The sequence below is a fragment of the Aspergillus foveolatus genome (assembly GCF_047715535.1).
Source record: "Aspergillus foveolatus strain CBS 279.81 unplaced genomic scaffold BDW70scaffold_86, whole genome shotgun sequence".
Lineage (NCBI taxonomy): Eukaryota > Fungi > Ascomycota > Eurotiomycetes > Eurotiales > Aspergillaceae > Aspergillus > Aspergillus foveolatus.
Window position 1 is genome coordinate 34,245 of NW_027396150.1, and position 21,417 is coordinate 55,661.

Below are 21,417 nucleotides of genomic sequence, written 5' to 3' on the forward strand. Positions count from 1 at the left end.
AGTTTGCCAGCTGATAACTGTCAGCAGCCACAAGGATCATTTTATACTGTCCTAGGATATGGAAAATGTAAGGCAGCCAGGTATCTGTGTCCCACAAATAAGATATTCTAATCATTACACCCTCTGCGTTACATAGCCCAATCAGGGACCTTCGAGAGATACACCAGATAAAATTCATGTTTGCGAAACTGAGTCATTGAACCGTTCTCGGTTTACGGCTCCAGAGACCCGATAAAAGCGACCATTTGGTCAACCCACGAGGACTACTATAGCGTTCTTCTTCTAACGTGAGGTTTACAATTCATTAAAAATGGCAAAAAGATGGGCTCTCCTGATTGGAATAGATTTCTACTTTCGGGGATCTGAAAGGCCAGTCTTCTTCAATCACCTGAAAGGCTGCGTCAGAGACGTCCGTCGGATCGAAGAGTACCTGCTTGCGTGTGGAGTTCACGGCATCGAAAAGCTCACGGCGTCATGGGACGGCAGCAGCGACAAGCCCATGGAGGCCGAGCAAGAAACTTGGCCAACCCACGACAATATCAAAAAGAAACTCGATAGCATTCACTCCAGGGCTAAGGAGGGAGATCTCATCTACATACATTACTCAGGCCATGGCATCTTGCGAAACAGATTGAGTGATCTAGAGGACGATATGGGTGACATGATTACTGGTACAGCGTTGGCACCTACCGATGTCATGGCTGGTGGTCCCTATCTAACGGGATACCAGCTTGGCGTCTGGATTCGTGAGCTCGTCGAACGCGATAAGATTCGTGTATGCCTGGTTTTGGACAGTTGCTATTCCGGTAGAGGATTTCGAGGCAGCGAGATTGTCCCTCGGACAGCGGTTAATGACATACCCGACGAATCGATTCTCGAGAGCGATGAAGCCGCCGACAAGGCTGCAGCAGACAAGGATGCTGTTATGTGTATTGACGATACTGCAACTGGTCACAAATCATCATCCAATCATCGAAATGCAGCTGTGAGGCGGTCCTGGTTGTCCAACCCAACAGGGTGCACTGTTCTGTCGGCGTGTGAATTGGATCAGACCGCAGGCGAGTACGCTTTTGAAAGTCCGAAGGGCTGGGGTGGTATCCTCACACATTGGATGTTAGACATACTCAGTCGCCAGCTGGATACACAAGCGCCTACCTATGCGCGAGTTGCGCAGTACGTGAAATCAATGATCAAGACAGCTATGATGTGGAAAACAGACCAAACGCCTGTCCTTCACGGCGACAGCTTCTTTGAGTTTTTTGGAACCCACCAGTTTATCCAACGTCCAGCAAATCTTGTTTACGTTTCAGAGCAGCCCGGGTCCAGTCGCAAGCTACTATCTGTCGAAGTAGGCTCCGCACAAGGTGTGGCTCCTGGCTCCATATACAGCGTCTACCCTTCACACTGGAGGTTTGAGAGAGATCGGCCTTCCAGGTCAAATACTATTCCTGGGCTAGAACCGGAGACCGCAATTATTGCACCTAAAATTCGTATTGAGAAGTGTCTGCCTTTCCGATCTGAGGCCACACTTATTGACGAGAGCCAAAAGCCTGAAAACATGGTCATTGTCACTGGCAGCCTGGCGGTCCTTGAATCTCCAGCATTTCCATCGCCCTTCGGCATAAACGTTGTTTCTCCCAAGAACATGGGATCGAACGAAAATCCTAATGTTGAAACCCTCATACACCAGCTGAGTGAGTCTATAGAAAGGAACCACGGGATTTTTGCACCCTTTTCAAGCAATGATGATACTAGTACCAACTACAGGTTTGAAGTCGCTATCAATGTGGAGAGCAAGATGTTTGAAATTCGAGATTATCGGAGCATTCGATTGCCTCGGGTTCCCACCATATCAATTGGCGACGAACGAGGTATTGCTAAGGTAATCCACATTCTCCGCCGAATCGCACGATACACGGCCCTGGAATGCCTTGAATACTCACCTAAGTTGGGCACTCTCTCTCCGGATAACTTCAGATTTGAGGCCGTCGACAAGGATGGCCAGTATCTCCCTCAAGTGAAAGGACTATATGAAGCCAACGACCGTCAAGAAATAGAGCTCCGCTTCTTCAACTTGAAGGCCGCTGAAAACACCCACGTTGCGATATTTTCATTTAATGCCACATGGGGTGTCGAGAAGATGTACCCAGAAGACGGCCAGCCAACAGCGCATGTACCACCTGTTGCAGAAGCGGCCGTGTCGGTGGTAATCACTATGGAAATTCCCAAGGGCAGCCCGGCAGATCCTCTCGATATCACTGACCTTTTTCGAGCCTATGTTTACACCGGAGATCACCCACCCTCGTGGGACGAGATCGTGCTGCCTAACTTGCCAACTGATGCCAGTGTGGTCCCAGTTGACTTACCCGTGGAACCTATTCTCGAGGAGGACGTTGGCGATGGCTTATCGCGAAACGGGACAAAGCCACGGTCTCGCCGTACAAATCGCAAAAGAGATGCTCCAGACAAAAACTGGACAGTACTCGACTTACGCGTCCACACGTCTCCGAACTAACCCATCGTGCTTATTCCTCAACCTCGCGGAGAGTAGTACGCTGTTACTAGCTCTTAACTCAAGAGTGGAAATTTGGGGAGACTGTAAAAGATACTTCAATCTTGCTATTCGTAATTTGCTACATAATCGCCACGAAAAGAGAAATAATTTCCCCCTACCAGAGAAAAGAAGCGCCCTAAGAATTCATCTCATCATCCCCCTCGCTTTCCTCTGAATCTACGTCCTCGTCACGAAGAATGGCAATCCGCATTGTACCTGCAGTCCCATTGCCTCTTGACCCGATCAAGAACGTGTCACAATCCTCATCGTCATCCTCGCCGGACATATCCGCCTGAAGATGTATATTCTCAGAGCCCTCCAGGGAACCGCGCGCTCCGATGAAGGGCTCCCACTTACTCTTCAGAGCAAGAGTAGCATTGATCTTTCCTTCACGGTACGACACTGCGATCTTGCGATATGATATGGCGTAGATTCGTTCGCCCGGCGTACACGCGTCTCCTTTCACTTCCTTGCTCACCTTGCGAGAGGCTTGCCCTGATACGTCTGCCAGACCCGTCGGATCACCGAAGGCCGCGCTGGTGGGGGCATTCAATTTGCCGCCGAAGTGATGTGACACATGTTCGCTGCGACTAAGCTCAGCATCGATGAAGGTGCGATAGCCGACCACGAAACGTGGGCTTTGCTTATTGAGTTTACACTCTTCCAACCATAGTTTAATCTGGTCGCCATGTTTTTCGCTGGCTATGATGGACGCAAACATATCCCTGGGACTGTTGAGCGAGTAAATGTTGCCCTTTCCAGCCGTAACTTTAAAGCTGTCGCCTTTTTCAAGCCCTCCAAAAATCCCCGCAAATTTGGACAGGAGAAAATCGAGAAGGCTTTTCGACGACGTGTTGACTAAGCCATCGAAGTTCTCGTCGGGTTGGACGGAGTAATCGGATGAAGATACCGTGTAGGGCCGTTTGGCGTCTTGATGGGGCTGGCTGACATCAGGGATGAAGCTCGCTAGGGTAACCTGGCTGAGAAGGAGGGGCGAGCTGGTTAGAATAAAGGTAGATGCCATTTTTTGAGGACACTTGTATAGTAAGAGTGGTGCAGCTTGCCAAAGACAGCGGGAAAAGTTGGATTCGAGGGTCTCCTAGCAATATAAACCCTCTGCCTCCGCCACCCTGCATAACAACCCAACATGCCCCATTCAAGGGTAGGTAGTGTGGTTACTTGGTTTTATTGCTGACCAAGCTAGCGTTAGTCAATATACCACTCCTTTCACAATCCATGACAGCTTGCATGCATTTACCGTATTCCATGACGCCTGATGTGTGAATAACAGCTGTAAACAGCTTGATCTGCATGGTCTAGAACTACCCAGCGGCAAACCAAAGGACACGAGTAGCTTCATGTCTTCCGCTGGGTCAGCTTTCTATGATATTACGCAACAAGGTCTTCAACAATATAGTGTCCTCACCAATCTGATAATGCCCGCCTTCATCTTCTTCTTTTGAGAATTTGAGATTCACATGCAAAAAGCACAAATTACTTCCTTAAAACTCTTTCATCGCTTTTGTGGAATAACATTGTGCTTGCCAGGCGGTCGTTCAAGGAGGAGCAAAACAATGAGGTAGCTGTCGAGAAACCTTGGTCAATCTAAAGCTTTGTCAGGTTGGACGGCAAATCATCCTTTAAATAATACTATGACCAAGGTCTTTCAATTACCCAGTGGGAAGGCTTTTGCCCTTGCAAGCATTTCCGCAGCCACAACAAGCTGTTGATTACCCCGCACTAGTAAGCGTCGATAAAAACGCTGGGGCGACATGCCTATCTCCCACTGCCAAATTGGGTATGAGGCAGTTGTTCTAGAACATATAATCACCTTAATGAGTAACTAGTCAGATACCTCTTACCTGGCTTTCTCTCAACAGGATTGAAAACTTCTTACAGAGAGGCAATCACCCGCGCTTCCTATATAAACCCCATTAATGCAGCAACAGCCACATAGACTAGTCGAGGCGCAGTGCAGAGGCATGCCGCGTCAGACTCACAAAATAATCTATCCGCAGCTGTGCATATGTCTCGGACCCATTGGCTCTGGTGATATGGCGATAAAATCCGCCGAGCATCGCGATGACTTGGCGAGGAAGGAACAAGTTGTTGGCTTCGCGATGGAAGGAGCAGGAGGAAGTCCTAGCACGAGCATGATACAGAAAACCTAATCCAAGCTCAAACCCGCGGATTCAGCGTTCGCACTACGGGTATAAGCTCCAGGGCCCATTGATCTACTCGGATAATGACACCGGGCTGCAGTTGCCGCAGCACTTCGAAAAAGTCATTGTCGACATCTCCAACTTCCATTGCAACCTCAGTTCCTTTGCCGAGCATACGGACCTGACGTTGTACGCCCGCGCCGACATGCACATCTCCGTCCATGCTACCTAGCCAACTGGCAGAAACCCTTATTTTTCTATCCTTCAGAATCCGTGCTCACCGGTTGACCCAATTTTCCGACGAGTGCCTGACGTCTCATAAAGGCCCTACCAGCAGTGAGGATCCTCAAGGGATTTGTTCTGTACATACTCCCATATAGCTTCCCATACAATTGTGAACATCTTCTATCTTCCTTAACTAAACATCCTGCCGCTTGCTGCCCGCCAGTGTCCTATCTAAACAATACACTGTAAGGGCGCTTACATTAGCTTTTACTTGTTTTAGTTCTTACCCTGCTCTATTGTAATATACTATATTAAATAAAATATTATTTCATTCATTTCAACGCCGCCTTGCTGTTCAGACACCACCCGTCCAAGTCTGCAGCAAGTCGCGGACCGGATGGGGGGGTAATGTATTTTTACCTTCCTTGAATAGTATCGTGAAAATGTAGGTGCAAGGCGATTAAGTGCGGAGTCTTTCGGTACACTAACTTTACAAATCAAAGGTGTAGTATTATAGTACTGTCCCCCTTTTCAATGGCGGGAGCGCCCAAGGAGCCTCCTAAACCACCTAGCGGACGCTACTAATACTGCAAGTAACTTTAGGCTATCTATTGTATATTATTATCATGCTTTCCAACCAGTACCTTCTTTTTTTTACCTCTTTAAAGGATAGACAACCAAGAAGTCTTCCTTGGTAGGATAAATCCCCTTGAGGATCATTCTGGGCAGGGATGGCTGGACCTCGTATGCAACGTACGATCAAGCCATTTCTATTTATTCTAAGGTCCAGGGAAAAGCAGCATCTAACTCAAGCTACGATGTATAGCGCTGGAAGTAAGCGAGATATAAGAGTTGAGTAGATTTTTCGATCTTGGTGAGCAAGAGTGGAGCTTAAAATGGCCACACCCATAGCCTGTTTTTGGTTACGATTGTACTGTCAACCAACATTGAGATGGAATAAAGAACAGTAGCTTATCCTCTATCAACCAAATGCTTCATACTTATCAAGACTTCAATACTATTCAAGACTGGGCTAGGGAGTGCCAGGAGACCGGGATTTGATCTTAAGATACATGTTAAGGATTCCATGCGCCATCCTTGAATTTACAAATGGATTCTTAAACAAACTGTCAACCACTTAGTATAAAAATACAACACCATTATAACTTTAAGATTAAAAGCTATTATCCCAGGTTTTCCGAACTATTTCCGTTATCGAGGCCTCTCATTATGCTGTCAAAGAAAGCCATATCGACGCCCTGGAATGCCCAGTCGTCCACCCCGGCAGTTAGCCCAGGATCCTCATAGTTCTGCAGGAGGGTAGCAGGGACGGTATCCTGATATCGCGATGCGAGCTGTGCAGGCGGGCCATTAACACTATCAGCGGAGTTGTAATCCGTTTCGGCCATTGGCCTAGGAAATGCGTTTCCAGCGAAGCGACCAGAGCCAAGATCATACACTGCAGCCTCCGAGCTCTCGGTGTTATGCGTAGCAATCACCGGAGCGTAAGGTTGGCCATTATTTACAGGAGGTTGTGCGTTAGCCATTTCCTTGGAAACAACGCCCTGACGGGCAATCCTCACGATGCCAAAGTAAGGTATTTGCACCCGAACAACGCCATTATCGTTTTCGGTTGATGACTGCAACACCGCATTTCCTGGTGCCTCAACGCTGACACTCTCCGTACTGACGCCGTCTGCTGTTTCGGAATCAATGGCCAGTAATTTATGCAATAAGTCCGCACTTTGGGCACTTAAAGTATCTCCGTTAACACGACTGATTTGTTCCATGTTCGCCTGCGCCTGCTCTATCATGGCACGATCATTAAGATATTGGTGCGCTAAGAGATTGCTGGTCTGCGAAAAACGGTGGCTGTCGAGATGCGCCAGAAGTAGTGTAATGGCGGCCATGAGTGCAAAAAAGTCAACTGTCCGACAGCAGAAATTATTCCTGTTGTAGCCACGAAACATGATAAATCGCGAGAGAACCTCCCTTGAGGCATTCACGCAGGTCATTTTGGAATATTCGTACTTCCGTTCAGGAGATGAGCGAAGCATGTAAGGCAGATGGAGTTGGTTGAGCAAGTTATAATGATACAACTGGTTGAACAGCCGTCCCATATCCAAAAAGAGAGCCTGTGGGTCATCCGTGACACGGTCTAGGTTTGGCATAAGCCACCATTTGCTGGGCATGCTTCTACCCGCTCTCTGTAGCTCCAAGTCGAGGTTTTGTGTCAGAGCAAAGTCATTAGGGCAAGGGTCAGACTCGTTGCGCTCCAGTATGCGAGACGCGAGAGTACAGTGCATCCGCTCGAGGCGGCCCATAGGGGTGTCATCTCTGAATGCTGTGCCAGTGGCCATGCTCTGATCAAAGGAGCCTTGCGTAAGACCCAGCATGAGACACAGATTCCGGTCAAGGGAGACAATTCGAAACCACATGAACTGCGGATGAGCTCTTGTCTTGTGGTCAAGAACCTTGTATTTTGCTCGGCTTTCACTTTGGTGGAGATTCATCAGTTGCGCAATAGCCATGGCCCTCCGGTTCGCTATCCAGCTTCGTCGTAGATTTCCACTATTGTGGTAATACATGCTTTCCATCATAACACACTCCAGTCCTTCAATGCTGCCAAACAACTCGTCATTCGTCGTGACCAAATTAATAGCAGTTCCTGCTAACCGTTGCATCAGCGTGGGGAGTGATTCCGGCAAACCGATTATCGGCCCAAGAGAGTTAGGGTGGAGATGCTGCAGGAAAGTAGCGATGTAAAGCATATGTCTTGCGATCAGCACTGGATGCGAACTCGGGCTAGGTATGTCGAGTAAACTGTCCGGCGACTTGAGACCGTTCTGCTCTAGAACAGGATATGGAGTGTTCAGCATCTCATGAAAAAGTACGCCTTTTTTACCTCGGGCATCGTATATCATTTCGATAACTTGTCGTGAGGGCAAGGACCCGTGTAATTTTTGAGATAGCGTTTCAAATCTCCCCTCAGCTTCAGCCGGGCCATAATCCTGTTAAAAGTAAGTGACAGTTTCATCATACACTCGACTTTGAACAGAAAAAAAATCACGTACATCCGAAGGCTTGCATAAAGGCAAGAAACGTGAAGATTCTTGGTCTATCGAGGCAGGAGTAGGGATTCCATGATTAGGTGTAGGAGTTTGGCCAGTTGCAGGTACTCCTACTCCCCCATGACGGTCCACTTTCCTGATTAGTTGCTCAACCAAGGCCTCCACCCTCGCAACACGATCTTTATCTTTACCGCTCGAGTGGTGTCGTCCCTTCCTCTCGCGATGTCCTGCATTCTCTCTCCCATCAACAAACTCAAACTCCTGGCTCACGCATTTGAACCCTCGCCGCTGGCAGCCAATGCAGATGGCTTCGGCATCGGCTGGAGAGCTGGAGTCTGCATACACACATTTCATCTTGCGCTTTTTGCACTCCCAGCAACTCTTAGTCCCTTTGCGGACCTTCCTCCGCTTCGCCTCTGATTCGGCAATGATCTCGTAGTCCATATCCATTTCCATACATAGAGTCAGTCAGTCAGTCAGTCAGTCAGTCAGTCAGTCGGTCTATTTGGCTGCGGAGGCCGTAAAAGATGATCGAAGGTGAACAGAGCAATTCAAAGATCGGACCGCCGGCGGGGTAATTCGGACATCTCGGGGACACCTGACTCAGCGGCTGTCATTCGACCGCCGCATGTTGCCATGCGGCGGTCGAATGAAATTACACTAATATTACCTACATCTGATATTTACATAGTGTAAATCGGACAATTCGGGGCCAGGGAGGATATGTTCTCGGGGTATATCCCCAATAGTCAACTTACAAATAGCCGTTTAGCACGTAGCTAATGTAGTGTCTAGGTATACTACTACTTCCCAAAAGAAATCTGATCGCAAGCTTCAAAATGGGCGTTGTCCATATTGTGATGATCTCGTTTAAAGAAGAGGTGACGGCGGAACAGGTGGAAGACGTAAGTCAAGCTAAGTATTTTTCGAAAGCAGATGGTAAATCCTTTGAAATCTAGGTCAACAGCCGCTTCCGAGCCCTCAAGGACCAATGTGTACGCGCAGAGTCCAAAACACCATACATCGCCGACCAAATGGCAGGCAAAGACATCAGTGTTGAAAACTTAACAGTAAGTAATTTCTCCCGCAAGACTTGGTGATATCAGGTTCATTTCGGAAGTTATAGGGGGGGTTCACTCATGTTTATGTCACGCAGTTTGACAACAAGGAGGATAGAGATTATTATCTAAAGGAAGATGCGGCGCATGCGGAGTTTGGGAAGATTGTGGGCCCTTTGTTCAAGTCGGCGCAGGTAAATGATTTTGTTCCGGGGGAATTCTAATAGTTACCTGGGTAGTTAGTGACAACTTCATACCGTGTCAGAAAGACCTATATTCTAGATCCTATAAGATATGTGCCGAGTCCCCACTGTACGGCGGTCGAAACTTTGCTGCGGCGGGCGAGTGACTGTTATTACTTCCTCGTTCCTCCGTCCGGACAAACATCTGGAAGAAGCTCCTCCGCCGGGGATGGGCTCAAATTCGAACATTTGTAATACATGCTTTTCAATATTATTGGAAAAGCTCTGTGGAACTATTATTATTTACTTCAATCTGTCCTGTCGTTGCGAGGACATTCATTATTCCTCTGAATTCATCGACCGCTAACATTCATTCCGTTACTATTAGCGAAAATGACTTCAACATTCGACGTGGAAAAGGAGCGGCAGACCGCAGAATCGAGCACGCAGTCATCAATAACCGACACTCCTTTCGCGGCCGAGTTAGAGAGCAAGAATCACAATGCTCCAAACGACCAAGGGACTTCTCCCCTGCCGGAAAAAACAGATGCTGAAGAACCGGACCTGGACGACGAATCACTGTATCCTCATGGTCTCAAGCTACTCATCATTGTCGTGGCTCTTGGTATGAGCATCTTTTTGGTAGCCCTCGACATGGTATGTCTCGCAATCCCTCAGTGGAGAAAAGTGCCATCATCTAATGTTCATGTGAATAAAATAGACGATCGTCGCAACTGCTATCCCAAGAATCACCGATCAGTTCCACAGCCTTGATGATGTCAGTTGGTATGGTTCGGCTTTCTTGATGACTACTGGAGGCTTCCAGTCAACCTGGGGGAAGATATACAAATATTTCCCGCTAAAAATATCGTTCCTGCTTGCGGTGTTCATTTTCGAGCTTGGAAGCTTGATTTGTGGTGTGGCTCCAAATTCCGTGGCACTGATTGTCGGTCGTGCAATTGCTGGAATCGGTGCGGCTGGTATTGGGAGTGGAGTCTTCATTATCATCGCTTTCATTGCCAGTCCAAAAAGGCGGCCACTCTTCACTGGCATTATTGGCGCATCTTACGGTATAGCGTCGGTCGTTGGCCCCCTGGTTGGTGGTGCATTCGCTGATAAAGTAACTTGGAGGTGGTGTGAGTACTCCTCTACTAAAGTAGTTCTTCACTACATCCTGGACTTTGCTGACTTTTTCCTTTTTACCTAGGCTTTTACATCAATTTGCCCGTTGGAGGCGTCGCAGCCGCTTCCATTATTTTCTTCTTCCATACACCTGACAGTGCTGCGCCAACCAAGGCTACCTTAAAGGAGAAGATCCTGCAGATAGATCCTATCGGGACGATATTCCTGATCTGCACCATCACTGCATACATCTTGCCGCTGCAGTTTGGTGGACAGACCAAGGCATGGAACTCCAGTACTGTGATCGGTCTCCTTGTCGGCTTCCCTCTCATGATAATTGCCTTCATGGTGTGGGAGTGGTTCCAAGGAGAACGGGCGGCCTTCCCGCCGCGCTTGATATCGAACCGCCTTATCCTTGTGAATTCAATCTACGCATTCCTTTTTGCAGGTTCGTACTTTATTATCGTCTATTACCTTCCTTACTACTTCCAGAGTATTCAAAACGCCAATCCTACTATGTCTGGTGTACGAAACCTTCCTTTGATTGTCTCGATGTCGCTAGCTATCATTGTCTCTGGTGGCAGCATCACCAAGACTGGTCATACTGCTCCTCTTATGGTTGTCGGTGGGGTCCTTGCAACCATCGGTTCGGGCCTGTTGTACTCGCTGGACATCGGTACAAGCACGGGCAAGTGGATTGGATACCAAATCGTCGGCGGAGTTGGATGGGGATTGGCCTACCAGGTTCCCATCAATGCGGTGCATGGTGCAGTGGATCCCAGTGATATTGCATCCGTGACGGGTGTTATCGTCTGTGAGTGGTTCCCCTACTGCTTCTTGATTATCCTGATAAAAAAACCTGCTAAAACACCTCATCTCTCAGTCTTCCAAACTGTCGGGGGTGCAGTTTTCGTGGCTGCAGCACAATCTGCCTTCGTCAATCAGATTATCGTCAAACTTGCCGCTATCGCACCGAGCATCAACTCAGCCTTAGTGGTCTCGACTGGTGCGAGCGAGCTGCGAGACGTCTTTACAGTTGAGCAAATGGCTGCTATTTTGCCTGCATACATGACGGGACTCAAGGTCGCTTACGCCATTTCGATTGCTGCGGCGGGGATCGCCTTCTGTCTCAGCCCCTTCAACAACTTTAAGAAAATTGACGCCCATGCAGATGCACCCATCGGCACGGCTGTGTAATCGTCTTGCTCTTGTCAAGGTCTTTCCGCTTTGTGTGGCATATTTAGATCTCTGAGGTGCCTCGGGCTTGTATGGGGATGGGCTTAGTTTCTCTAGACTTCGCATCTTTTTTTCTTTCGAACTCAACCGTATGTTATATGTAATAAATTTCTTTTTCTTATGGTTCCGATGCGGTTGGGTTTTCGTGGACGCTCCTTTTTTTTTATTTTCTTTCCCCTCCAATATTAGCTTCTTAACATTAGCATAAATCCCCCAAAAAAACTTTTCGTGGAATGAAAATATTACTAGCACAATATACTGGCCCTCCTTTGTCTATTAACCGCTGAATTACGGTGGAATGCCGAACGTCTTCGAGTATTAAAGTATCGCGACGAGTTACAATCACATTGGTCCAGGACATTGCACATGTTACTGTATGGTCGCGGATCATAATAAGTGAATAATGTATACCTATTTCAAAACTGACTTAGTCCCGAACCGCAGATGTGTACTATATCTATGCAGCGCAGCACTCCATCCTAGTTTTCGAGCGCAATATTTGATTCGAGTGGTTTGTAGCTATTATAGCGGACAGTTATTGCATGCTACCGGATTTAGTGTCGTGGTACATGCGATATTAAATCTTAAATTCATGGAGTGCATGTTTGAAGGAAATACATCGGTCAAAAGTGTAGAAGGTAGTTAAAATTGTTCTACCCCATATGTAAATGGAAGTGCCTATCTACACGATGATTTGTATGTCCTCATGGCCTCCCCGCTTACCCTTCTACATGACGTTGATACCTCCGCTCACTGAGATGAATTGACCGGTGATCCAACGGCTCTTCTCATTGACGAGTAGAAGGACGGCATCAGCAACATCATCAGTCGTGCCCACACGCTCTTCAGCCCTGGTGAGATTGACAAATGGAGTAATGAATAGATCTTTATGGATTGATGGGTCCGTCACATGTGCCACACCGTCGCCAATTATATCAGTATCAACAGGACCAGGTCCGATGCTGTTGATGGTGATCCCGCGGCTGCGTCCGAGCTGTAGATAATTATCCGGTCAGTGAGACCTATATAGCCAACAATAGGGGAGGGAATTTCTCCTGCTGCAATGGACTTACCTCCCAGGCCCAAGATGCAGTAAGGTAATCTGTTGCTGCTTTTGTCGCGCCGTACACGCCCATACCGTCCCCTACGCCCATCTTCGACGCACACGATCCAACATTGATGATCCGACCACCACGAGGCATCTTTCCCAAATTAACAACTGCCTGCGTCATATAGAGAGTCCCAAACACATTGATGCCGAAATGGTTCTGGAGATGCTCTGGGGTCATTTCAGTCAGAAAATGGACGCTCCCAACCCCGGCATTGTTCACTATATGTATACATAAATCAGCAAAAAGGAAATTGAAAAATAACGTCTCTGTTTTCTTTCTTCCTTGCTTTTTTTTGGGCACTCTTGCAAATAGCCACTTACCAAGAATATCGATATGGTCGACACCAAAAGCCTTCATTGTATCAGACACAATCTTGGAGGCCCCTTCCTGAGTTTCAATGCTACCTCTTATGATAGCGACCCGAGCACCCAGATCACGGATCGATTGGGCAACTTCTTCTGCACGAGAAGCTGATTTCTCAGAAACATAGTTTATGGTGACAGCGGCACCATTGATGGCAAGCGTCTTAGCAATCCTGCCTCCTATGCCGTTTTCACGACCGGAACCCGTGATAATGGCAACCTTGCCAGCAAGAGAAAGAGTGTCTGGTGCCATCGGATTGGTGGTTGTGGTGGTGGTAGTGCCGAGTTGTTGGGACGGACTAAACAATACTCTACCGGAATCAGCAAGGCTCCAAATGATGAGTTTGAACAAGAATCTGTTTAGTCTTAAAACTAAAAGATATTAGAGCCAAATACCTGTCTAGGGTTTGATGATATGGCCGTGGGCTTTTAAGTGTCAGTACTGCTTGTATTTATTAATGCATCAAGTATCACATATTCGCTTGAATGTCTAGGAGCTACAGCTCAAGTCATCGCACCGAAATGCCTTGATGATGGAAGCTAAGCTTGTTGAAGAATAGTCCGATATGAAGGCCTTAGCGGACTGTAGAATCGGAACGGGATATACGGAGTATATCATCGGGCAAATAGGTACGTAAATGCGAATTAGAAAATAAATCCACCGAGTTTTATGTTGTTTCCATTATATACACTTGTATACCTTATAACCCGAAGCATTATAAAAATGGTCAATTCGGTTGTCTTCCGAAGCCCCGATACCCCGATATTGGCAAATCGAAAAAGGTGACTGCTAAAGGGCGTTTTCTACTATTTATATACAAACAATGGGTGCATGCTAGGTTTGTAGATATCTGATTTGAATCACAATTCCACTTCTGGGCTTCAGCTTGACTCTCTGCGCAGGCCACACAGGATGGGGGACGCATCTGCACCAGCAGCGCGAAAGTTCTACACGGTGGGTGACAAAGATGAATTTGACCCAGAGAAGTGGACGTCCAGTACTCCGAATGAGCTGCCAAAACGTGACCCAGAGACGCACGTCAAAGTGCTGATTATTGGGGCCGGTTTGGCTGGCCTGATGACAGCGTTGGAGTGTTGGAGAAAAGGTCATACTGTCGTGGGAATTCTAGAGCGGAACGATGGCCCTAATTACAGCGGTTCGTCATGTCCTGATTACTTCCATGCTCCCTTCACCCCCGAGGGAATTGGAAAGGCAGAGAGACAACAGAAGCTTTTAATGATACGTAATTTATAGGAGATCTTATTATTATCCAGCCCTCAGCGATTGCCGTCTTCCGCCACTGGCCCGACATGCTCCGTGAGCTCGAAGAAGACAAAGTTACAGCCCCAACCTACTACTATAGGCACAACGGTGAGCTCATCTACGGACCTTCAGAACCCAGCTACAATGACCCCGAGCACTTAGCGGAGCGAGAGAACTTCCCGTACGTGGGACCTGTACAGATCCGAAAGAAGTTCTACAGAATGCTGCTGCGCCAGGTGGCTAAAATAGGCATCAAAGTTGCCTACGGGCAACGGGTTGATAAATACTTCGAGGATGAAAAGGCTGGGGTGGGCGGAGTTGTGATAGAAGACGGCTCAGTTCGAGTAGCCGATATAGTTGTTGCAGCTGATGCCTTCAAGTCTCGATCCGAACTTCTAATCGCAGGAAAATACATGCCCACCAGGTCAAGCGGTATGTCTGTCTACCGTGTATCCTTCCCAGCCCACCTTGCCATGCAAGATGAAGAAGTCCGGAAACGGTGGGAAGGCGTCACGGCAAATGAATTCTGGCTGGGAGCTGGCATGCATATCGGACTGTACGTATCACCAGATCTAGCGGCCTTCGGGATCACTCCACGAGACGAGTTCTTGGTGGAGGGGAGTGCCAAGGCCAAGGAGTCGTGGGATCCGGACGTCGACCCTGAAGAGGTAATTCAGTTACTCCGTCGCTTGCCTGGCTGGCACCCGGCAGTTGAGGCACTGATACGTGCTACCCCTAGGGGAAGCTTGATCCACTGGCCACTGCTATGGCGCAATCTTCGTCGGGAGTGGACGTCTAGAGGGGGCCGAGTCGTGCAGGTGGGAGACTGCGCACATTCCACAATTCCAGCATCAGTCAGCGGTGGGACTCTAGCTCTCGAAGACGCAATAACCCTGGCATCAAGCTTGCAGTTAGCATCTCATGGAGGCCCCGGCGGTGCACCTCTTGGAGCGAAAGTTTACAATCTCTTACGATACCAGCGTGTCAGCTGCACGCAAAAGATGGCCTTTGTAAACTCCCAGCTCCTGAACGCCACTAGTGATTGGGATGCCATAATGAAGGATCCGAAGACAGTGCGCCTGCGTTTCCCCAAATGGCTGTTCAAACATGACCCCGAAGCCTATGTGTATGAGAAATATGGTCAAGCTTTTGCGCATCTGGTCACTGGTGCTAAGTTTGAGAATACCAACTTCCCCCCAGGACATAAGTTTGTACCCTGGACAATTGAAGACGTCTATAAGGATATTGGAGAAGGAAAGAAAATTGAGCAGTTGTTGGATGGAGACTGGTCTTAAGGTTAGTGCAACAGATAAAAACACGAGTAGACTGTTGGCTAATTGTTCAGGGCCCACGAGCAAGTTCGCAAAGGGAGATTGGTATTTCCGACTGGAGATGCCGACTGGGGGTACTGGTGATGAGCTTGATTTCCTGTCTGGGTCGAACATGGACGAATATAGACTCCAAAGAAGAGACTTATCGGGCTAGCGTACACGTATAGGTCCATCTTACAAAATAGAGGAAGTTCTTGATAAGATCCTAGAAATGAATATTGATATCATGATCCGACGTGCGGGTCATATTGAGGACGTGCATCATATCGCCAACCGCCTCGGTTCCAGTTTGTAGTAATAGCCAATTTCTGTCGAAATTCAGCTTGCTAAAGAGATTCAGATTGCTTACACGTAGCCACCTTTGGAGAATCGAAGGGACTTCTCGAAAAGGACGTGGATCGATGGAGTTAAGGGTTATTCATTTACTTCCATATCCTCCAAGGATGTGGCATGGGTCTTGCAGTAATGGTGACTTTCAGCTAGTAATCACCAAAAGTCTAGTCCACTCTTCTATTTGCTTTATTGTGTAAATTGACTTATGACCAAACAGATGACTGGCCTGTCGGCGCAGAGTTTTATAACATGGTTGACCATGAGATAGCCATCGGTTAAGATGAGTGTGGTATTCATTATCTATAAGCTACAAGATGGGACACTTGCCTTTAATAAGTACATAAGCATGACATAGGCCATTGCAGATCAGTTCAGCCGCTCCAACTCAAGATCATAGTAGGCAGGATCGTCCAGAAATCCAGCATCCGAAACAGGACGTAGTGCCACAGGACAATAATCACGTTTGCCAAAGTATAAACAAACTATTTGTCGGGCATAAAATCCCAAACAGCAAGTCGTAGGAGCGTTCATGACCTCCCAAGCTTCTGTAGAGCTGGAAGCCAATGGCTGCCATTTGGGACCCTGGGTTCGCACTCAAAGGTAGCAGGCGATAAGCACCTAAGCTATCCTAAAGCTGACTAGCAGTAAATCGCCATTATTCCGAAAAATTACGGAGGGCTGCCAATATACCGAGACAATATTAATAATGATGTTCGCCAATCCTAGCCAACACCCATTGCGCGCCTAAGTTGACAGCTGCCCAGTCTCGCACTAGTCAGGGATCCTCGGCCTGTCTATATTTTGGGCGTTCTCTAGCAAGGGGGCTTTGCAAATGGGGGCCAGAAATACGGCAGATATCAGCTCTCTAGGTTATCTCTAGCTAAGCCGGGGAGACGTAACCTTTTCCCTACCCTAAACTCCCCATACTGACCGGCGCAATGGATAAATTGACGGAACTGGAAGCGCGAAGCGACGAACTTACGGCTGCAATCAAGAGCCATATCGAGCGTCGTCGTCGCGACGCCCAATCCTCCGGGGTTGACTCGGACGCGGAAAAGGAGCCCAGCAAAGGCAAAACAGGCATTTATGCCAGTATGGCGAAAATGAAAGCACTACTTGATGAGCCGGTCGACTTGCTGCGGGATCTTGCTCGCCAGGTTTGCAATTAGTTTACTTGCCTAACATTTATTCCCCCTCCTCTGATGATGAACTCCAGGTCGAGATCGTGGCCTGCCTTAAGTGGCTTGCGGAATTCCAGATCTTGGTGTGTATCCCACCGGATGAGAGCATCGCCATCAAGGACCTCGCGGACCTCGCAGGGGTTCCAGAAATCCAGCTCGGCCGTGTCATTCGCCTCGTGGCGACATCGGGGTTTCTCCAGGAGCCCATCACAAACTATGTGTCTCACACTCCCTTGTCAGCCCAGTTCGTCACCAACCAGTCTTTGCTCGACGCCGCGGTTTTCATGGCCGATGTGGCCGCCCCGACGGCATTACAGATGCCGACGGCGACGCAGCGCTTTGGAAGCTCGCAGAACCCGACGGAGACAGCGTATAGCATGGCGCTACGTACGATCCAGCCGTTCGGGGTCGCGATCCAGGAGCAGCCGAAGCTGGGCCGCCAATGGTCGGCGTATCTGCGCCACGCGGTGGGATTGCACCAGGAGAAGGGAATCATGGAGATGCTCTCGCAACTGAAATGGTCTAATCTTGGTAACGCATTCATCGTCGAAGTAAGAGCGGCCTAGAGCAACCTGCGCCTATGGATTGAGTTGATTTAAAACTCATCCTAACGTCGGATAATAGGTTGGTGCCCAGTCGACTTCCATGGCGCAGCATCTCGCCCAGAAATTCCCAACCCTGCGCCTGATCGTGCAGATCTACCACACACGCTCATCCTCGTCGCTACATGATCTCGAGCATTTGCGACTGATTGAGATGATGGGGGGCGTGGAATCAGATTCCAGCTCCAGCTCCAGTCCTGGCTCTGGCTCTCGACCTAGCTCGGCCGGCAGTCGCATCACCGTCACATACCGCGCGGCGGGCACGCCCCAGCCGGTGATAGATGCGGCTGTTTACATTCTTCACCTGAGGTCTCCTGCGGGCGTAGAAGGGATCGACCGGATAGGTATGGTTAGGGCTGAACTGCAATATTATCTAGGCATCCTTCGCTCCAGCGGTGGTATCTTGCTCATCCCTACGGCAAAACTGCTTCCTGAGCCTGGGAGCCTCGCCGATCCGATGTTAGAAGCTGTGGCACGAGCGCACGACCTCACTATGCTCCAGCTGGCGAATGAAGGTGAGATGGAAATGACACAGTTGATAAGCGTAATACAGGCAATCCAGGATAACCTTGGGAGGCTTGTCATCACGAACCAGCTGCGTTCGCCTAATAGCTTGATTGTATGTCTGACTGTTAAGCATGAAGCTTATTGTATCTAATGGAAACCTCCGCATTTGCCTACATATACTCCGTGGAGCTGTCACGGTAGTTATACCTAGCAGCCTATATACAGTCCGGAGTGGAATGAATAACCACCACGATCTGCACCTCCATCGACCACTAGCAGTCCTTGAAGCCGTCGACGACCTCCCCATCTCTCACAAACTCCTCAACCCACCCTATAGTCATGCTACGTTCGGATCAACAAGATGCTCATGTCGAGGGGGAGGCACATCATATACTTACATACTCCTCTTGGTATCAGCAAACTTCTCGTGATCGCCAACAAGATGCTCCTTGTACCATGGGTCCTGTTTCATCCGTTTGTAATCTTCAATGTCCTTGAACACCACCTGACTGAAGCAGTCAAAGTCCGCAACATTGGCCATCTGTGGGTCAAATAGGTGCGACATCAAGGCCCGAGTTGGACTTGAGTTGTGAATCTAAACATGTCTTAATCGACACCCAGCACCAAGCAAATGTCGTTCCAGCTTCTTTGGAACTTACCTGAGTCCATCTCTTCACCCCGTATTTGACCATTAGGTCTTTAGTCATTGGCGCCGAGATATTCACCATGTGGTTGCGGTAGTCTTCCTCACTCATGCCGGGCTTGCGATACCCGCAGATGGTCAGACAGAGATACTTGCCGGCTGTTGCGCCAGCTGGCTGCGCCGGGAGTTCTGGTTTATGGAATGTCATGGTTGATTCCTCAGGCTCGAGGGAGACGAGAAAAAGTGAGACGAGAGATGAATTTTGGAGAAAAATCGTGCAAGAAAAGAGGAAGAACACCGGCATGATTCTCAAATTCTTCCCGAGATATGCAAGCCATCACGCCACTCTTTGGACCAAGACTGCGGCGGAATCCGAAACATAAAACTCATTGCACACCGCTGTTGCTGCTACTGTTGCTGCTCGAGTGTACGGCATTTAAGCCAATTCATTCATTTATTCTTGGATCGATTGTAAACATGGCACCGCACCAGATTGGCGTGCAGGCGACTGCTGTAATCACCGGTTCCGCACTGTCAGGCAAGCAGCTACGATTCTAATCTTGAGACAAAATTCCCTACTGACATCTTGATTCAAACAGGCGCCATGCTGTGCCTCTCAGCCATCGCGGTCCCCGTCTTCCTCGACACTGACCACACCTCCAGCCACCTTGTCCGCCAATGGGCCCGGACATACCACTACGGCCACATCATCCTCCCGGCGGTATGCATCGCCACCTGCGGCCTCTATGCTTATATCACCTTGACCAAACGCGCCATGGGCAGGAAGCATTGGCCTACCTACGCGGCAGCGGGCATGACCACACTCGCCATGGTGCCCTTCACCTGGGTGCTCATGGCACCCACGAACAACACGTTGTTTGGGCTGGAGAGGGTGTCTTCCAAGACGGCAGACGATGACCTGGGGGCCGTGCGGCAGCTCGTGGTGGCATGGTCCTGGCTGCATGTTACTCGGTCATTGTTCCCTCTAGTCGGGGCAATCGTGGGGTTACGGGGGTTACTAGAGGACCTGGGGGTGTAGATTGAAATCAATAATTGACCCGAAGTTCCTTGTCTCTCGGGGCAATGGCTTCGGGTTAATGTAAGGTGTCATCTGTCTTGGCTTGCATACATAGCTCAACTCTACATGCAAGTTTTATTCCTAGTAGCTAGTTCCATAGTTCTTAATTGGTTCTACTAAACTTCCTCAAGCGCAAACCACTTCTTCACACCCCCCCTCACCTCAAACGCCACAATGCCATCCTCGGTTAACTTCCGCAAAACCTCGCCCATGAACGGTACCAGCGCCAACTCCCTAAGCCCGGCCTCCACGCCCTCCCCATAGATAGCCGTCACGAGTTGCTGGACCGTGACGCTGCCCTTGCCTCGTCCCTGGCCGGTGCCTCTCTCATCCCGCTTGGTCTGCACCAGCGCCTTCAAGACCTGTCGCTCGCGTCGCAACTTCTGCGCCAGCTCGCCGGCGATCTTGGCGCGCAGGTCGGCAATCACGATGCCGTGTGCCGGGTAGCCCGTTACACAGCCCTGGGCCTGCATCTTGTGCAGCGTGTCCATCCATGTGCTGAGATGCTCCACGGCGGAGGTGCCGTGACCGAGGATGTTGTCGCCCGTGAACATGGCGCGCTCCTCCTCGAGGATGAAGCACATGTGATCGTCGGAGTGTCCCGGTGTGTGCATCGCGCGCACAGTGGCGCCCTCGACACGGAAAATCTGACCGTCCGCGATGGGCTGCTGCGTGGCGCTCGGTGTGTGCTTGTAGATCGACGAGGCCAGATCCGGATACATGCGGATGAGGTCGGGGACCCCCCCGGTGTGGTCGCCGTGCCAGTGGGTGAGCAGGACGTGGGAGAGGGAAATTCCGCTAGCCGAGAGAGTGCGAGAGATTAGATCGGCCCAATCTGGGATGCCCTGGCCGGTGTCGATGAGGAGGCGTCCGGGACCCGTCCCAACAATAAATGTGTTTGTTCCTTGTAGAGTGAACTGTTCGCGTAGATTAGCCCGGATCCGCCCCAGTTAGAGTTTGAAGGAAATAGAGAGAGCCTGCCTTTCCTGGATTCTGACCGAGGATTCGAATGACTCGCGGGCTAAGTTCCTCCACATTAGGCAGTGTGGGCAGGCCTCTCTGCTGGCTCTCTAGGTAATCTTCAAAAGCGCATATGTTGAGAGCCTTGTTGATCTGGCGGTAGCCTCCTTCCCCGGGCGCCATGATGAGAGTTGCTACAATGTTGGATGGGTTTATGATTAATGAGACTGAAGACTGGGTATGCAAGATTTGAAGTATATCATATATGCGCCGAGACGATCTCCGGATCGCTTTCGCCATCGGGCATCGGATAAAAAAAAGCCTTAGTCTTATTATGCTCATGCTATAGATCGTATACCGGTGCAATTGTAGACCCTACGTTCCTGCCCATTACCCGCAGGATCAGTGCCAGTGTCAAGCAAGACGGTCTTTCT

At 49.2% G+C, this 21,417-nt stretch overlaps 11 protein-coding genes across 11 annotated transcripts; 6 read left to right on the plus strand and 5 right to left on the minus strand.

The window, feature by feature from the left end:
* Positions 1–310: 310 nt before the first annotated feature.
* BDW70DRAFT_163956 (caspase domain-containing protein) lies at positions 311–2,515 on the plus strand (the record flags this gene model as incomplete). Its single annotated transcript, XM_073741391.1, has 1 exon — positions 311–2,515. One exon carries the CDS (start codon positions 311–313, stop codon positions 2,513–2,515), a length of 2,205 nt encoding a protein of 734 aa, XP_073591794.1.
* A 175-nt stretch (positions 2,516–2,690) lies between these two features.
* BDW70DRAFT_163957 (uncharacterized protein) lies at positions 2,691–3,578 on the minus strand (the record flags this gene model as incomplete). The annotated part of the gene is made up of 1 exon (XM_073741392.1): positions 2,691–3,578. The coding sequence occupies one exon, from the start codon at positions 3,576–3,578 to the stop codon at positions 2,691–2,693; it is 888 nt and encodes a 295-aa protein (XP_073591795.1).
* A 2,547-nt stretch (positions 3,579–6,125) lies between these two features.
* On the minus strand, positions 6,126–8,462 carry BDW70DRAFT_163958 (uncharacterized protein; the record flags this gene model as incomplete). Its single annotated transcript, XM_073741393.1, has 2 exons — positions 6,126–7,952; positions 8,016–8,462. 2 exons carry the CDS (start codon positions 8,460–8,462, stop codon positions 6,126–6,128), a joined length of 2,274 nt encoding a protein of 757 aa, XP_073591796.1.
* Positions 8,463–8,851: 389 nt separating this feature from the next.
* BDW70DRAFT_163959 (Dabb family protein) lies at positions 8,852–9,294 on the plus strand (the record flags this gene model as incomplete). Its single annotated transcript, XM_073741394.1, has 3 exons — positions 8,852–8,917; positions 8,972–9,082; positions 9,139–9,294. The coding sequence occupies 3 exons, from the start codon at positions 8,852–8,854 to the stop codon at positions 9,292–9,294; spliced, it is 333 nt and encodes a 110-aa protein (XP_073591797.1).
* Positions 9,295–9,772: 478 nt separating this feature from the next.
* BDW70DRAFT_144116 (MDR family MFS transporter) lies at positions 9,773–11,766 on the plus strand. Its single transcript, XM_073738202.1, has 4 exons — positions 9,773–9,909; positions 9,974–10,388; positions 10,460–11,188; positions 11,258–11,766. The coding sequence occupies exons 1-4, from the start codon at positions 9,880–9,882 to the stop codon at positions 11,569–11,571; spliced, it is 1,488 nt and encodes a 495-aa protein (XP_073591798.1). The 5' UTR covers positions 9,773–9,879; the 3' UTR covers positions 11,572–11,766.
* A 571-nt stretch (positions 11,767–12,337) lies between these two features.
* Positions 12,338–13,337, minus strand: BDW70DRAFT_153722 (SDR family NAD(P)-dependent oxidoreductase; the record flags this gene model as incomplete). The annotated part of the gene is made up of 3 exons (XM_073739703.1): positions 12,338–12,604; positions 12,684–12,940; positions 13,043–13,337. 3 exons carry the CDS (start codon positions 13,335–13,337, stop codon positions 12,338–12,340), a joined length of 819 nt encoding a protein of 272 aa, XP_073591799.1.
* Positions 13,338–13,997: 660 nt separating this feature from the next.
* BDW70DRAFT_171771 (FAD/NAD(P)-binding domain-containing protein) lies at positions 13,998–15,643 on the plus strand (the record flags this gene model as incomplete). Its single annotated transcript, XM_073743309.1, has 2 exons — positions 13,998–14,241; positions 14,340–15,643. The coding sequence occupies 2 exons, from the start codon at positions 13,998–14,000 to the stop codon at positions 15,641–15,643; spliced, it is 1,548 nt and encodes a 515-aa protein (XP_073591800.1).
* A 1,307-nt stretch (positions 15,644–16,950) lies between these two features.
* On the plus strand, positions 16,951–18,453 carry BDW70DRAFT_163963 (uncharacterized protein; the record flags this gene model as incomplete). The annotated part of the gene is made up of 3 exons (XM_073741395.1): positions 16,951–17,169; positions 17,229–17,744; positions 17,818–18,453. 3 exons carry the CDS (start codon positions 16,951–16,953, stop codon positions 18,451–18,453), a joined length of 1,371 nt encoding a protein of 456 aa, XP_073591801.1.
* Positions 18,454–18,574: 121 nt separating this feature from the next.
* Positions 18,575–19,153, minus strand: tpcK (decarboxylase tpcK; the record flags this gene model as incomplete). Its single annotated transcript, XM_073739704.1, has 3 exons — positions 18,575–18,644; positions 18,701–18,897; positions 18,962–19,153. 3 exons carry the CDS (start codon positions 19,151–19,153, stop codon positions 18,575–18,577), a joined length of 459 nt encoding a protein of 152 aa, XP_073591802.1.
* Positions 19,154–19,326: 173 nt separating this feature from the next.
* On the plus strand, positions 19,327–20,160 carry tpcL (anthrone oxygenase tpcL). Its single transcript, XM_073738203.1, has 2 exons — positions 19,327–19,483; positions 19,545–20,160. Exons 1-2 carry the CDS (start codon positions 19,423–19,425, stop codon positions 19,982–19,984), a joined length of 501 nt encoding a protein of 166 aa, XP_073591803.1. The 5' UTR covers positions 19,327–19,422; the 3' UTR covers positions 19,985–20,160.
* BDW70DRAFT_171779 (beta-lactamase-like protein) lies at positions 20,140–21,166 on the minus strand (the record flags this gene model as incomplete). Its single annotated transcript, XM_073743310.1, has 2 exons — positions 20,140–20,940; positions 21,005–21,166. 2 exons carry the CDS (start codon positions 21,164–21,166, stop codon positions 20,140–20,142), a joined length of 963 nt encoding a protein of 320 aa, XP_073591804.1.
* Between the last annotated feature and the right edge of the window lie 251 nt (positions 21,167–21,417).